Source organism: Marmota flaviventris, chromosome 1, assembly GCF_047511675.1.
Source record: "Marmota flaviventris isolate mMarFla1 chromosome 1, mMarFla1.hap1, whole genome shotgun sequence".
Classification (NCBI taxonomy): Eukaryota; Metazoa; Chordata; class Mammalia; order Rodentia; family Sciuridae; genus Marmota; species Marmota flaviventris.
The window spans coordinates 164,937,796-164,953,958 of record NC_092498.1 but is presented as its reverse complement, the minus strand read 5'-3'; the positions used below and the strand labels follow the sequence as shown (position 1 = coordinate 164,953,958).

The 16,163-nt window shown below is 36.0% G+C and overlaps 1 protein-coding gene across 32 annotated transcripts in view; it reads left to right on the top strand.

The window, feature by feature from the left end:
- Pbrm1 (polybromo 1) overlaps positions 1-16,163 on the top strand; it is a 90,546-nt gene that overhangs the window by 37,059 nt on the left and 37,324 nt on the right. For all 32 annotated transcript variants that reach the window (XM_071618679.1, XM_071618678.1, XM_071618722.1 and 29 more), the window contains 4 exons: positions 3,571-3,847; positions 5,618-5,723; positions 9,333-9,975; positions 13,865-14,076. In XM_071618679.1, coding sequence (XP_071474780.1) covers positions 3,571-3,847; positions 5,618-5,723; positions 9,333-9,975; positions 13,865-14,076 — 1,238 coding nt within the window. The remainder of the gene's footprint in view (positions 1-3,570; positions 3,848-5,617; positions 5,724-9,332; positions 9,976-13,864; positions 14,077-16,163) is intronic.

The following is a 16,163-nucleotide window of genomic DNA, read 5'->3' as shown; positions in this document are numbered from 1 at the left end:
CTTGGTTTTGGATTCCCTTGAGATAAATTTTTACTTTCTATGTTCAAAGATGCTGATATATATTTTTTTAAAAAATGATTGTGCAAGTTACAGGGTGTGGCATTTAGTTTTATGTACTTTTCCCAAAATGGAGAAGCAGTCATAGTTAAGGAATTGAAGGCAGTGAAGTAGGATGTGTAAAGGGGTTCTAAGAAGAATCTGAAAAGCCAAGTGACATTGAAAACAGTAGCTAGAAAGTATCAAATAGTGGACTATGATAGCTTTTTATAATGTAGAGTTATTCTTATTCAAAAAGTAAGAGCCAATGCAATGGTGCACACCTGTAAGGAGGCTTAGGCAAGAGGATCACAAGTTCAAAGCTAGGTCCAGCAATTTAGTGACGCCCTACACAACTTAGCAAGACCCTGTTGCAAAATTGAAAAGCGAGGGCAGTGTGTGTGTGTGTGTGTGTGTGTGTGTGCGCGCGCGCGCGCGCGCGTGCTGGGGATGTTGCTCAGTGGTTAAGTGCCCCTGGATTCAATCTCTGGTTAATTAAAAAAAAAAAAAAAAAAAAGTATTTGAAGATTTCAGAATTCATGGATATGATAAGGTTCGGTGTCCTTATTAGAAAGAGATAAACAAACATATCAGCCAGCCAGGCTAATACAACTGTTATAAACAGTATGAAATTTATCTCTTAGTTTTTTCTGGCAGCCAAATTAAAATTAGTGGACCATGGTTCTCAGTCTCGATATAAGGATCTGGGAAAAGGTAAAGAAAATAAAAACCTGAATTTGTTCAAAGAAGATTATAAAGACCCTAGTAATACAGAAGTTTTGTTTGCCTTTGAGGATGGAAACAATTAGATATCACTCTCTAGAGTAAATGATACAAATGGAGAAAGGATACTGTTTGTACTATGACTACTAAAATAATAAATTATAGTTATCAGAAAAATTTCTCATATACAACTAGATTTTACATCCTGGGTATATTTCATTCAGAACTGTCTGGTGGTGTCAAGAGTTACTGGCATTGGAAAAATGGACTTGCCCTTCTTTTACTTTGCTGGCAAATTTCAAGTAAAAACTTTCCTTCTCTTTAAAAATCTGCCCTAGATTCAGTCCCACACCAGAGTATTTGTAGCTTCATACAGAAAAATTCTAATGGTTTATTGGGAGTGATGTGCTGAGGCAGTAGGGCTGATTTCCTCCTAGATAAGGGTCAGGGCCTTGACTGTTAGGCTGCCTAGAATTCTGGTAATGAGGACTGTTTTCATTCTGGGTCAATTGAGATTTTTTTAAGCTCAAGGCTACAAATTGAGTTCTTGTGTCTTTGGTTTGGTTTGGTTTGGTTTTGGTTTTAGTTTTGGTTTTTTGATGCTAGGGATCATACTCAGGTCTTGCAATATGCTAGGCAAGGGCTCTACCACTGAGCCTTAGCCCAAAGCCCTTTGTGTCTTCCTTTTAAAATTAGCCCATACAGCCAAGCATGGGGGCACATGCCTGTAATCCCAGCAGCTTGGGAGACTGAAGTAGAAGGATCGCAAGTTCAAAGCCAACCCCAGCAATTTAGTGAAACCCTGTCTCAAACTAAAAATAAAAATAAAAAGGGCTGGAACTCAGTGGTAAAGCGCCTCTGGGTTCCATAACTAGTACCAAAAAATTAACCCACACATGTGAAACCTAAATAAACCATATCTGATCTGAATGGTTTAGATATGAATTTCTGTAATATCAAACTCAAGTTCTGAGATTTTTCTTCAAAGACTTCCTGAAGGTTAAAGTCATCTGCATTGTAATCTGTGCCCAGATGTGGAACTGTGCCCTATTGAAGCTTTGTTCCAATTCTGTCCCAATATCCACATGCCAAAGACCTAGAATTAGAGAATTCTTCCTCTCATATCATCACTCCAGGATGTCTCTTTGGAGAAATAATACCCACCAGATGAAAAATCTTCTAGATTATCTAATAAATACTCACTGTACACAGAGAAAAAAGAATGTGGGGTGGGACACATTGGCAGGAATGATCCCAGGTCCACAAAGGAAAGCTGAGTTAAGATTAAGCAAGTTGTGGGCTGAGATTGTGGCTCAGCGGTAGAGTGCATGTCTAGCATGTGACGGGTGTTGGGTTCAATCCTCAGCACACAAAAATAAAGGTATATATAAAAAAAAAAAAAAGATTAAGCAAGTGATGAGAATGATCCCAACCCTAGGAAACAGGCTCTTTTCTTTTTTTAGATCACTTTCTATTTGCCTTAAGCTCCATGATACTAAGAAAATAGGCTGATTTAGGATATCTATTTTCTTAACTTTTGTTCTTTATTTGAATTCTGTTTCTGTGTTTGAAAAACATATCTTGGAGAGAAAATATCTTTGGCTTGTTCATTAACAAGCAAATTAAAAACAAAGTTATAGGGCTGGACAAAGAGGCCCATGCAGCCATATAGTTTGTTTCAGGAATGAACTATTTTTCCCTTGCAGGATAGGAAACAGATAAAACATAGTTACATCTAATTGCTATGTTATAGGAGCTTAGGAGTGTTTGCTGAATAGGAACTAAGTCAGAAGTCATTTCTTGCTTTTACCTATCCAACTGTTCTCTTGGAAACTACTGGTTAGAGTCTGGCTAGAAGTTCTTTACCACTGTCCTGAAGACAAGAACGTTGAGCAAAAGTGATAGTGAAAGATCATCTCTTCTAATAATTTACTGAGTCCCTCACCTTGCACAAGTCATTTAGCCTCTCTGAGCCAGTTTTCCATAGGACATGAGACCATTTGCCATCCTGGACCCCTTTTGAATCTGGGGCCCTTGTGTTCCATATATCAATTTCTCAGTATTGTACTTCACTTAGGGAATTTGGATAACCAAATGGGAATTCATGCTCAAAGATGAAAATTTACTGTATAGAGGGTTTAGATGAACCAGTGTCTAGACTTTCTTTCTTAAGCTAAGCTGGGATTGTACAGCAGTGCTGATCAGAGAAAGAGAGGAGACTGACCCTGGCATGATCAATCTAAGAAAGCCTTGAATCCACTATAGATACTAACCAGGCAGACAGTCTTCTTTTTTTCTGGCAACCAGAATATACTATTGTTCAGAGTGGTTATCCTAAAAGAAAGAACACTTCTCTTTATTAGTTTTTTGTTTTGTTTTTGTTTATTGTGCTTGGAAGTGAAGCTGTTAATAATAATAGGAAATAACTAGCTTTATTTCACTTCGGCTCTGTTTTGTTTTTAAAATGTATTTTGATTGATTTTAGAATTATATTTATTTTGGTGTTAGTCAAGTTTGTTTGTTTGTTTTTCAAACATTGCATTTCATGAGATATTCTAAACAGATTTGTCTGGTGTTCATTGGTTGATCCAGCCAGGGTTACTATGTTTTAACTGTTTTGGAAATTTTTCCTCTATTTGCTTATAGCTTCCAGCATGTTTACTGTGTTTGTGGCATATGTAATAAATAAATTGTAATCATTAAAAAGCACCTGCCCACAAGATTAATTTGTTTTATTTCATGTTCATCTCTTGTATAAAGAAAACTGAACCTGTTGTCATTTTTCCCTTCTTCTACCTCCCCACTCAACAGTAAAAAGAACATAAGAAAACAGCGAATGAAAATCTTATTCAATGTTGTTCTTGAAGCTCGAGAGCCAGGTTCAGGCAGAAGACTTTGTGATCTATTTATGGTTAAACCGTCCAAGAAGGACTATCCTGATTATTATAAAATCATCTTAGAGCCAATGGATTTGAAAATAATTGAGCATAATATCCGCAATGACAAATATGCAGGTGAAGAGGGAATGATAGAAGACATGAAGCTGATGTTCAGGAATGCGAGGCACTACAATGAAGAGGGCTCCCAGGTGAGAACAGGTGGGGTTCTGAAGTAGACACATTTTCTTTTGGGTGCTGGTAGAATAATGCATTTTGAGAGACCAGCTCTAGGCTTAACCTAGTTTATTCTTAGTGGCTAAATAAATACTTTGTCTTCTCATAATTGTTTAAAATGAGAGACAGTACAATACAAAGATTAAAACTTCATACTTTGTAAGCTGGCATCCTAGATTTGAATCCTGCTTTGCCAGTCCCTGTGTGAGAAACTTATCCTCCTGGGCCTCCGATTTCTTATCTGTAATTTTGGAATGATCATAATACTTGCACCAGGGTTATTATAGGATTTATAAGAGATAATGTATATTGAGCATTTAGAAGACTGCTTGAATCTGAATAATTTTTCATCATTTTTGGGGGGGAGTGGGGGGTGCTAGAGATTGAACCCAGGGCCTTGAGCACATGCTCCACTACCAAACTGCATCCCTAGGTGCATCATTATTATTACTATCCTCAACAGCCATACTTCTGTAAAGACACCCCATGGAATTACACAGTTATGTGAGAGTCAGTGTGATGCTTCCATAAAAGCACCTCTAAATAATTGATTTGGATACAAAACATCTTGGTGTTTTGTTTTGTTGCTGGTCTCTGTGCATGCTACCTAGGCATGTGCTCTACCACCAAGCTATATCCGCAGCCCATGATTTTCAGTTCTTTATCAGTATAGGTAAGGCACAATCTTCCCTCTCTGGTATTTTTTCTGTTTCATGTCTTTTATACACTTTAAATCTCCCAGAAACAAAATAATATTTTCAAACCATTTTTTTCCTTCTTCTGTTACATTTGAATATAAAATAAAATATGTGCTGGGGATACTGATAGATGAAAGAAGTAGTTCCTTCTATAGTAGGGGTTTATACTATATCACTGACTATTATACCATGTATCACTGATGGGAATAAAAGCTATCCCTTAGTGAGGTAGCCAAAGAAGAGAGGTCACTTAATTGCTCAGCTGCTCTGCTCTGGTGGGTAGTTAAGGGAGGACATAGCCTCTCCTGAGAAAGAAGGCGGTAGCTATGGGGCAAGGCCATTAGGTAAATACCCTTGTTGTTCTTCAGTACATATTACAAACCTTAGCTCAGTCTTTAAAGAGAAATCTCTAAGCAGAAGTTTGTTTGTTTTTTTAAATATTAGATTCCGGATGTTGAATTCAGATTTGGGATTTAACAATAGTTTAGACACTTTTCTCCAAACATCAGGTTCTTTTAATTTTTTAAAAAAATTTTGTTATGCACTGTTGGGGATTGAACCCAGGAGTTCTGTACAACTGAGCTACATTCCCAATCCTTTTTATTTTATTGTGAGACAGGGTCTCGATAAATTGCCAAGGCTGGCCTTGAAATTGGGATCCTTCTGCCTCAGCCTCCCAAGTAACTGGGATTACAAGTGTGTGCCACCATACCCAGATCCCATGAAATATTTTTAATCTTTAGTTTCCATTGGACTAAGTCCATTACCTTGAAAATCTAGTAGAAAAGAGATTTTTGAAGGAAACATACATGTAAATGTGTTTGGAACTTCTGTAAAACACTGCAGGGTTTCTACTACAGTGGCTCTCAATCATTAGCATGTGTGTCTACACATTAGAATCACTTAGGAAGCTTAAAAACATACAAATTATTGTGTAGGCCCTTAACTCCCACCTGTCCTAAACCATATTTTTAAAATTTCCTTACAGCTGTATATTATACCTTGATAAAACTTTTTTTAGAAAATAAATATATTTTTGAACCCTAGGTATACAATGATGCCCATATCCTGGAGAAGTTACTCAAGGATAAAAGGAAAGAGCTGGGGCCGCTGCCTGATGATGATGACATCACATCTCCCAAACTCAAACTGAGTAAGGCATCCTCACTCTTTGTTATTTAGTGTAGCCTTTCAACAGGAAATTGATGGTTTTCTGAAATAATATTTAATTAAATGGTGAATATATTTTAACTCAGTGGCACTCCAGCATGAAGTTTCTTCCCTCTTCTCAAGTAGTCTTATTTTACCATGTTTTAAGTAAAGATAAATATTTTTTTCTGTTTCTAATGCCTGGAAGAATATGGTGGCAGGTTTTTTGTTTGTTTGTGATTCCTAGAATTAGCAATGAATTCCAGCAGTTCCTACTGGACAGAAATTGAAATTAGAGATGTACTACTCAGCTCTCAGTTAACTGCACTCTATGCCTGGTGGTTTTATTTGAAAGTTGTAAGGGAAAAGAAGAGACAGCAAAAGTAATTAATGCCATTAAAAAGATTTTTGCCTTACTTAAAAATAATAAATAAAATACCAAACAAATAATAGTGATGTTATCAGATATTCTTTAGAGCCATGTTTACTGAAAAAGAAGAAAGCAAGAATCTGTTTTTTTTTGTTTTTTTTTTCTTTTTTTTATGTGAAATGACTACAAACTGAATTTCACAATTGCTTTGGGAATTATTTACTGCTAAGTGATGGTTCTTTTTAAAATTTTTTTATTTTTGGTACTGGGGATTTAACCCATGGGCAATTTATCATGAATCTACATCTCCATCCCTTTTTATTTTTTGAGACAGGGTCTCACTAAGTTGCTGAGGCTGGCAATCCTCCTGTCTCTGCCTCCCAGGCCTCTGGAATTATAGGCGTGCACCACCATGCTGGGCAGTGATTTCTTTTGTTAAGGCATTCATCTTTTCTTGGAATTGTAAAAGCATACAGAAAATGTGCAGAAATTTAAAACTTATTTTACTTCGTAGGACCAAAATATGTTTTAAAACTAGAATTTGGCTGAAAATGTAGCTCAGTGGTAGTACATTTGCCTGACCTGTATAGGACCCTGGGTTTGATACCCAGAACCACAAAAATAAAAACAAAAAAACTAGAATTGATTTCATAAATTGAGTTGGAAGGCTGATTAATGATCTTTTTTGTATATATATTATTTTAGTTGTCAACAGACCTTTGTTTTATTTATATGCGGTACTGAGAATCGAACCCAGGGCCTCACATGTGCTAGGCAAGTGCTCTACTACTGAGCCACAACCCCAGCCCCTGATTAATAATAGTTTAATATGTCTAAATATAAAAAAAGACGTATGCATATCAAAGGGAAAGGGAATTTTAATGTAGAGTGTTAATTCTTTTTCCGTTGTGAAAATTTTAAACATACACAAATGTAAAGACTAGTATAATGAACCCTTGTATATACACCTGTTACTCATCATTTAACAAGATTGTACCACACTTATTTCCCCAATCCCTTATGTCTTTTTTTCCTGAATTATTTTCAAGCAAATCAAACCAGGTGTTGTTTTTACTTCTGTACACTTCAGCATATCTCTAAAATATGCAGACAGTTTTCTTAATCATGAAGACTTTATCACACCGAACAAAATTAGCAATAGTTTCTTGGTTTCACTTAATACTTCACAAATTTTTAAGTTTTACTGATTGTCTCAAATGTATTTTTACAGTTGGTTTCCTCAAATCATCATCTAATTCAGTTAAAACTGTGTTAGATTTGATCATTCAGGGGTTTTTGTTTTGTTTTGCAATGCTGGGATTTGAAACCAGGGTCTCACACATGCTAGGCAAGTGCTCTACCACCAAGATTCTGCCTAAGCCCCCTATGTTTGATTGCTATGCCCTTAACCTCATAGTTTAGAACAGTCTCCTCTTTTCTTTTCTCACGCACTGAAGAAACCAGGTCGCCTTGTACAGTGTCCCACATCATTTTGTTTCTGTGATATCATTTAACATTTTCCTTTATCCCCCCTCTATTTGTTATAAACAAAGGTTAACTTTAAAGCCCTGATTCTATTTAGTTACAGCTTGACAAGAACACTTTATAAAAGGCTTTCCACATTTACTTTTGCATCATGTCTATTTGAAGTAGAAACCAAATAAGGCCCACATTGCATTTGACTAATATTTCTTTTTATCTATAAACTTTCACCTTTCCTTTTTATCTGTCAAAGAAATGGGATTTGTATTATAGTTTCCCACAGTCTGTATTTTGTTAGTTGCATCACTTTCTATTTTCTATACTTTAGTCATTAGAGCTTGAACATATTCAGGCTCTCCTGTCCTCTCCCTTTGATACAAAAACCAACTTCATAGGTGATATGTGTCAGGTGGCACATGATATCTGGTTGAGTCTTTCTATTAACAAATCTTGATGCTTGCTTCTTTAACTCATTAAAGAGGTATAAAATATTGACAGTTTTAACTTTCTTTTCTGTTTTTGTGGTACTAGGGATTAAAACCAGGAGCACTGTACTACTGAACTACATCCCTATCCCTTCCTGAGTCAGGGTCCCTCTGAGTTGCAGAGACTGGCCTGGAATTGTGATCCTCCTGCCTCAGCATCCTGAGTCACTGGGATTACAGATGTACACCACCATACTCAGCTTAATTTTATCCTTCCTTGCTCATTTAATAGGTGGACTACTTTTGCATAGAGAAACTTGCTTTATCCAATATTTGGCTATCCATTGGTACAGATTTTTGTTTGTTTTTGAAATGGTAAAAGCTTGATTTTTTTAAACAAGTTTTCAAAATAATACATTAGTTTATAAACATCCTCCAATATTTACCAGTTTTTTGTTTGTGTGTATCATTAAGAATTACTAGGTTAAAATATAATGTTGAGTTTTAACCCATTGTAATTGCCCTTATTTATGCTTAGCTTCTATCAGGGTGGTGCCTGTGTTCTTTTAACATGACCATGGCTAGAAGTTATTGATAAATTCTTTACTTCTGTGATTTGAAGATGTTCCAGACTGAGAATCAGCCATTTTTCAAATTCTAATCTTTTCTGTGTTTCTACTTAAAGGTCAGGGCTATTTTGACATTAGCATTTTAAAACTATAGTTTGAGATTAGTGCTACTAAGTTGGTTATTGTTTGTAGGATTTTCAGTGTTTGGATATTTAAAGATAAAATATATTATAAACTCAATTGATATTTTCAGTTGAGATTCAGGCTATAAAGTTTTTATCAATATGTTCCCTATTTTAACATCTATCTCTTTTTCCTGTGATGAAAATCTCAGTTCTCAGGGATTCTAGAGGTGATGAAGTCACAGTTAGATTAAATAGCTACTTATTTGCCTCATTCCACCTTACCCAGTTACCTCAACACAACAGTTTTATTTTCTCATCAAAAATATGATTATTGGACTGGGGTTGTGGCTCAGCAGTAGAGCGCTTGCCTAGCATGTGTGAGGCCCTGGGTTCGATCCTCAGCACCACATATAAATAAATAAAATAAGGTATTATTATGTCTACCTACAACCAAAATATATACATATATATAAAACATTTTTTTAAAAATATGATTACTGAATATAGATAAGATTTTCTTCAAGGTTTTTTGTTGTTGTTTTATAAGTAATTTGGAATAGTTTCTTTCTTAGGGTTATACTAACAACTCCATACAAATATGCATTTATTTTTATTTTATGTATTTATATTATCTCTCTTCAGGTAGAAAGAGTGGTGTTTCTCCTAAAAAATCAAAATACATGACCCCAATGCAGCAGAAACTAAATGAAGTCTATGAAGCTGTAAAGAACTATACTGATAAAAGAGGTCGCCGCCTCAGTGCCATATTTCTGAGGCTTCCTTCCAGATCTGAGTTGCCTGACTACTATCTGACCATTAAAAAGCCCATGGACATGGAAAAAATTCGAAGTCATATGATGGCCAACAAGTACCAAGATATAGACTCTATGGTTGAGGACTTCGTCATGATGTTTAATAATGCCTGTACATACAATGAGCCTGAGTCTTTGATCTATAAAGATGCCCTTGTCCTACATAAAGTCCTGCTTGAAACTCGGAGAGACCTGGAGGGAGATGAGGATTCTCATGTCCCAAATGTGACCTTGCTGATTCAAGAGCTTATCCATAATCTTTTTGTGTCGGTCATGAGTCATCAGGATGATGAGGGACGATGCTACAGTGATTCCTTAGCAGAAATTCCTGGTGTGGATCCCACTTTTCCTAACAAACCTCCCCTTACTTTTGACATTATTAGGAAGAATGTTGAAAATAATCGCTACCGGCGGCTTGATTTATTTCAAGAGCATATGTTTGAAGTATTGGAAAGGGCAAGAAGGATGAATCGGTATGTTTTCAAAGCCATTTCTTTTGAAGATGTGTGGTATTTAATGCAAGACAGATAAAGGAATACTGTACTATTTCAGCTTAGATACATGGTTATAGTTAATAGCATGCTATTCTGAATTCTAAGTAAGCCAAAACTTCAAAAGAGTAAGTATATTCTTTGAGGAGGAGAGGATACCCTATTGAGTTATCTAGATTAGAGAGTCAATGAGAGGATAGAAGACAGAATTGAAGATCTTGTGAAAAGCATATGGCCTTTCACAGAACACATTTCTTAAAGGACAAGTGCTTAGGAGTTGAAATAAGAATTAGAAATAGTAATAGGATTTTTCTTTTAACAAAGAATTAAACAGCACCAAATTATTGTTTTGAGGTTAAACATATATAAATTTGGTTACCATTTAAGTACCCCAAAAAATGGCTTTTTTAAAAAACTAATCTTGAAGATTTCTTAGAGAGCCTGCTATAGACATTAAATGCTCGTAAGAAAAACAGTCAATTTTAAATTTCATTCCAATTTTAGTCTGTGTTTTTTCTGTTCCAGCAGCTGTTCAATTCAATCAGTAATTAGTGTATCTTCCCTGTAGTCTTTAAAGCACTTGGGAGAATATAAAATGTTAAAGATATAAACTCTGTCTTCTTGGAGTTTACAGACCTTTAGCTAGAGCTTTTAGCAGTCAGTGTCTTTACAACTGGGAAATTTGTGAAGCCAGCATTTGCTCTGAACTTTAAAAAAGAAAAAAAGTAACGTTCACTCTTCCTGTTGAGCACCTACTCTTTGGGAAACACCATATAAAGCATTCCCTGTGGATAATCTCTAACTCTAATTTCTAGTAGTCTTTCTAGGTAAGGGATCATCTTCCTAGTTCACATGTGAAGATTTAGAGGCATGGGCAGAAAAATTGCCCAGAGTTGTACACTAGTAGGTGGTGTGGCTTATCTTGTTTCTCACTGCAGAGGGCTGCTAGTGATAGTTACCAGTCATGAATAGTCAGTGGAGTGAGCCATGGATGATAAGCCTTGAGCTCTGTGTTCTAAAACCTTGAAGTCTGATGGATGAGACACGACTTTTGCTTAAGGAAAAAATATCCAGACTGAGACAGCATATAACAACTGATTTAGAAAAGATGATGGGATAAGGAACTGTGGGCTAAAGTTCTCCAAAGAAGGAATAAGGCATCTGGGAGTGTAAAGATGGCTGGAATTCAAGTGAAAAGAGAAGTGGATTTTCAGATACAGTGAGTGGTTTGAACAAAGGTAAAGAAGGGTTAGGAAATGAATATGTTACATTTGAGAGACAGGAGTTAGGACTAGATTGGAGGGGCCCTTAAGTGATGTGTTTAGGAGTGGTCCTCATTCTTTTGACAATAGGGAGAGACATGAAAGGGGGACATTCACATTTAAAATCTGAAGTCGTTTTTAACTCAACAAATTTTTGTTGAGTAATTACCAGTTAATAAACATGTTTAAATATTTTGGGTATATTAGTGGACCAAACAGATAAACCCTGCTTTCATGGAATATAGACTTCCATTTCTGCTCTCGGTTTATTTTAAGGAGTCATTAAGTCTAAAACCACTCTGCTCCATCCCTTTTTCCCTAAACTCATTTATATCATGGGAGTAGTTCTGTGAGTCTTCTAAAGAGCATTTTTCTCCTAAATTATTAGGAATTCTGTTTAAATTGTATAGATGACATGTTTGTTTTAAGAATTAAGTGGACTTCTATCTCTAGGAATTGAGCTCTTTTCTTTCTCTAGTTGTTGACATGATTGGCTTTTGTTTTTAAGGACTAGAAGATAGATCCCAAGGTGCATCCCCTACTTCCTGCCCCCTTGAGGATTGAATCCAGGGGCACTTATCTTCTGAGCTGCATCCCCAGCCCTTTTTATTTTTTATTTTGAGATAGAGTTTTGATAAGTTGCCCAGCCTGGCCTCAAACTTGCCCATCCCCCTACCTCAGTCTTCTGAGTAACTGGGATCAAAGGCATGCAGCACCACACCTGGTTCTTATTTATATGAAATGGTAATACAGTTTCTGTCATACCCAAAGCTTGTGGAAAAACCTAAGGGATGCCATTTTTATATTTGTGAATGAAGATAATATTGTGACTGCTTATAGTACTTAATAAAAATTAAGAATAACCTAATGAGAATTGATAGAGTCAGGTGCCATGGCACACCTGGAATACCAGCTACTGGGGCAGGGCTGAGGAGGCAGGATGGCTAGTTTGAGCCCCACCTAGGCAACACAGTGAGACTCCTTGCAAAAAAAGAAAAAGATCGGTGGAAATGTGTCAGCTAGTAACAAAGATGGGCATCCCAGATAATGTAGGCATTCATTAATTCAATGAAGTCTATTTGTAGTAGAATCTGAATGGTGTGACAGAACAGAAAAGTTCACTCAGGTGACTTGACAGTGGTTTGTCTATTAGCGCATTCAGTAATACCATAGTGCTGTCTCATGCTAGTTGACCCTGGCTTTTCTAATCTGCTGGCAGTATTCCTGGATTAAGTGCTCTGAGTTCCTTACAGGTATAAGAAGAACCCAGGGAAACATCACAAGCCTCTTACACACTTAATTCTTTCATTTTGCTGAATATCTGCCTTATGTTAAAAGATTATTTATCGTTGAGGACAATTAGAGTTCTTTTTTCATCTTGAGTTTTTTGTTCTTGCACATTTACTGAACACTTGGCCTCTTATAATTTTACGCTTAAAATCGTAAACTATTATAAAGTGAATTTAATTTCAGAAAAACAAGCTTCACATATATATCTAGTCAAAAAAACAGGTGTGATGTCAAAATAGCATGTTAGGGTTTTCTTCCTTTGGTAAGTTTTGTTTTTATTTCTTTTCTACAGGTATTAGCATTTCTATATCATCATCTAAAAACCTATCCAGAAATATACTTTCCCAGCTTGACTATGTTTTTAATTGTTTACTACTCCCTTTGCTGTTGGGGTGAGGCATCAGGAAACCTCAATGGAGTCTCATAGTCTAGTGGCATATGTCAGCAGATGGGTGACTGTGTTTACTTCACCTCTCATACACCCCCAACCAGAATATCTCTGTGACTGCTGACGAGACATTCATCTATGATTAGTTTGGTGAATAATTTTTTAGTCCTTGATGTTCTTAGTAGGCACAGTAACTGCCTTCCTCAGAGCCCAGTGAATTAGAGATAATAATATAATTTCTTCTAGTCTAAATTCTAAAATTTGTTTTGCCCATTCCATTTACTTTATAAATGAGGAAAGATGCTTAGAAAAATTCTGCATATGACAGATTTTTTTTTTCATCTTTCACTATGTTGCCTTTCCTGAATCCCCAGAATTACTGTTTCCGAGAAACTAAAATTACACTCTCAGGCCTATAACTGTTAAAGAATGCCCTCATGGCTTTTCAGTTTAGGTTCACTTATATACCAAACCCTACTAGCCTAGGCAGCCAAGATGTAGGACCAAAAAGAAGTAGACACATAACCTAAATCTTTTGTTAATACTTTCTATAATACGTTATTCGCAATTAAGGGAATGAAAAAGCTAATCCAGAGATTAAATATATGTTTCAGAGATTAAATATAAGTGTTAGACTTGGTCTGGAGCCTTGGTATAATCCTTGCAGCTATCTTCTACTACAACTGATTGATGCATATGCCATGTATCTTCAAGGAAAAATGCTGAGGCCTTTCTTTTTATGTAAGCTGAACAGGGAACAGCATGAGGCTTCCCGTAAAGTGACACCTTAGATTCTGTTCTAACAAACCTCAAGAATATACCATTATAATAGTGAACAAAGTAAGGAAGCATTTAGTAGACTCTCACATTCAAGTGAGGTGTTTGAAAGAAACAGCTTATATGTTAATGGATGCTCTTGATGCCGTTATAGGACAGATTCCGAAATATATGAGGATGCAGTAGAACTTCAGCAGTTTTTTATTAGAATTCGTGATGAACTCTGCAAAAATGGAGAGATCCTTCTTTCTCCAGCACTCAGCTATACCACAAAGCATTTGCATAATGATGTGGAGAAAGAAAAAAAGGAAAAATTACCAAAAGAAATAGAGGAAGATAAACTAAAACGAGAAGAAGAAAAAAGAGGTTGGTTTCTTTTCGTTATATTAAATATGAAGAAATATTATACTCTATTTTAGCTGTCCTCATAATTAGCTGTTGAGAAGAGTCCTGTCTGTGTGAATTAGTATTGACTATTTCACATTAAGCATGAGATGAAAATGTTTTTATCAGTTTGGGTATTCAGATTAATCAGATTGAAAGTTACCTGTGTATCCAGGAGCAGTTGGTTTACAAGTGTGAGAGCCTAATGTCTCTTCATACTACTGGAAGATAAAACCCAAGGGGTATGGCTGGAACTCAAATGCATTCTCAACATCATTCAGTAGTGTGGCTTTCCTGGTAAGTCCTTTGGGCCAGACAGCTAGATGGTATTTTTGTTGAAAGTTTTATTTTAATTATAATTATATCAACCTAAAATGTTACTTTGAGTTGGTTGCCAGAATTAACAAATATTTTGATAATGAGGAGTTTTTAATTATAATTTTTTTTCTGGTACTGAGAATTGAACCACCCAGGGACACCCCACCTACACCCCCATCCCTTTTTATTTTTTATTTTGAGGCAGGGTCTCATTAAGTTGCCAGAGCTGGCATCAAACTTGTAATTCTCCTGCCTCGGCCGTTTGATTAGAAATTTCGTCATTTTTAATATTTCCATTCATATAGATATTTAGATTTTCTAAACGTTTAGTTAGCTATCAGCATTACTCCTCCTCCTTAGATACCCCCCACTCCTTAGGCAAGAAAACAAAACGAATTGATTTGAAGCAAACTCTAGTAAGCGATGGCATATCCAGAAAAGAAAAGAACCTGATTGTTGAGAATAGTAATTTTGCTAGTTTAGGGCAGTTTTGCTTCCAGAAGGATATACTCACTCAGGATGATAAAATGAGGGTAGAGGTAGAATCTTTATCTTTGCCAGCTAAAAATGGATGATACAGAAATGAAAGGAGTCTTTGCAGCTTTGCTGCCTGAGGTTATGATCCATATTAAGGAATGTCCTAGAAGTTTGAAACCCACAGAAGAGCTGAGATAAGCTGTCACACATTTGTGACTAACTAAAAAACTATGTATGTGTGAGGGAGATGCAAGAACCTGGTTGGTTAAGAGCAAAATCCATGGGATGCTTGAAAATCACTGCAACTTTAGATGCATACCCCCACCCCTGCCCCATAATCAGCAAAGGGTAAAACCTTATGGGTTTGAAGTATTTGAGCACAGCCTTCATCTAAATCATTAGCTGACCCCTAACTATCGAGACATAGCAGCAACCCCTAGTGTCAAGTCCCTTGGTATACCTAAATAGTAATCTCAGAGGAAAGAAGAGAAAAAAGGGGGAAGAAGAAATATTTGAAGACATAATGATGTTTTTTGATGAAGAACATCACAAGTTCACAAGCTCCAAAGACCCCAAGTAAACTAAACACAAAAAGAACGACATTTAGAACATCATAGTCAAACTGCTGGGAGAAAATCTTGAAAGCAACAAAATGACTCATTACATACAAGAAAAGAATAATCTGATTAATGGCTGCCTTCTCATATAAAATAATGGAGGCCAGAAGGTGATGGTATGATATTCAAAAAATACAGAGAAGAAAGATAGAACTAAATCAAGATTTGTATATTTTTTGAAAATGAAGTTGCAATAAAGATGTTCCCAGATAAATAAAAACTAAGAGCCTTTGCTGCTGGCAGACCTATACTATGAGACATAAAAAAAGAGCTTCAATCCCAGAAAAGTGATACCAGATGATAACTCAAAACCGTAAGAACTGAAGAGCAATGGAAATGGAAAATATGAGGATAAATGTAAAAGACTCTGTTTATCATTTTTTAAAATTTCTGTCTAAAACATTGGATTGTCTAAAGCAGTAATTACAACACTATAAGGTTATTATTATAACATTTATAGAAGTCATATGTATGACAGGAAGCACAAAGGAAGGGGGCTGGGGATATAGATCAGTGGTAGAACACTTACTTTGTATGTGGAATGTCCTGGCTTCCCTCCCCAGCCCCACCCAAAAATAAATAAAAAGCACAAAGGAAGAGAAATGTAACTATGTTGGAGCAAAGTTGTAACATTTAATGAAATTAAGTCATAAGCTG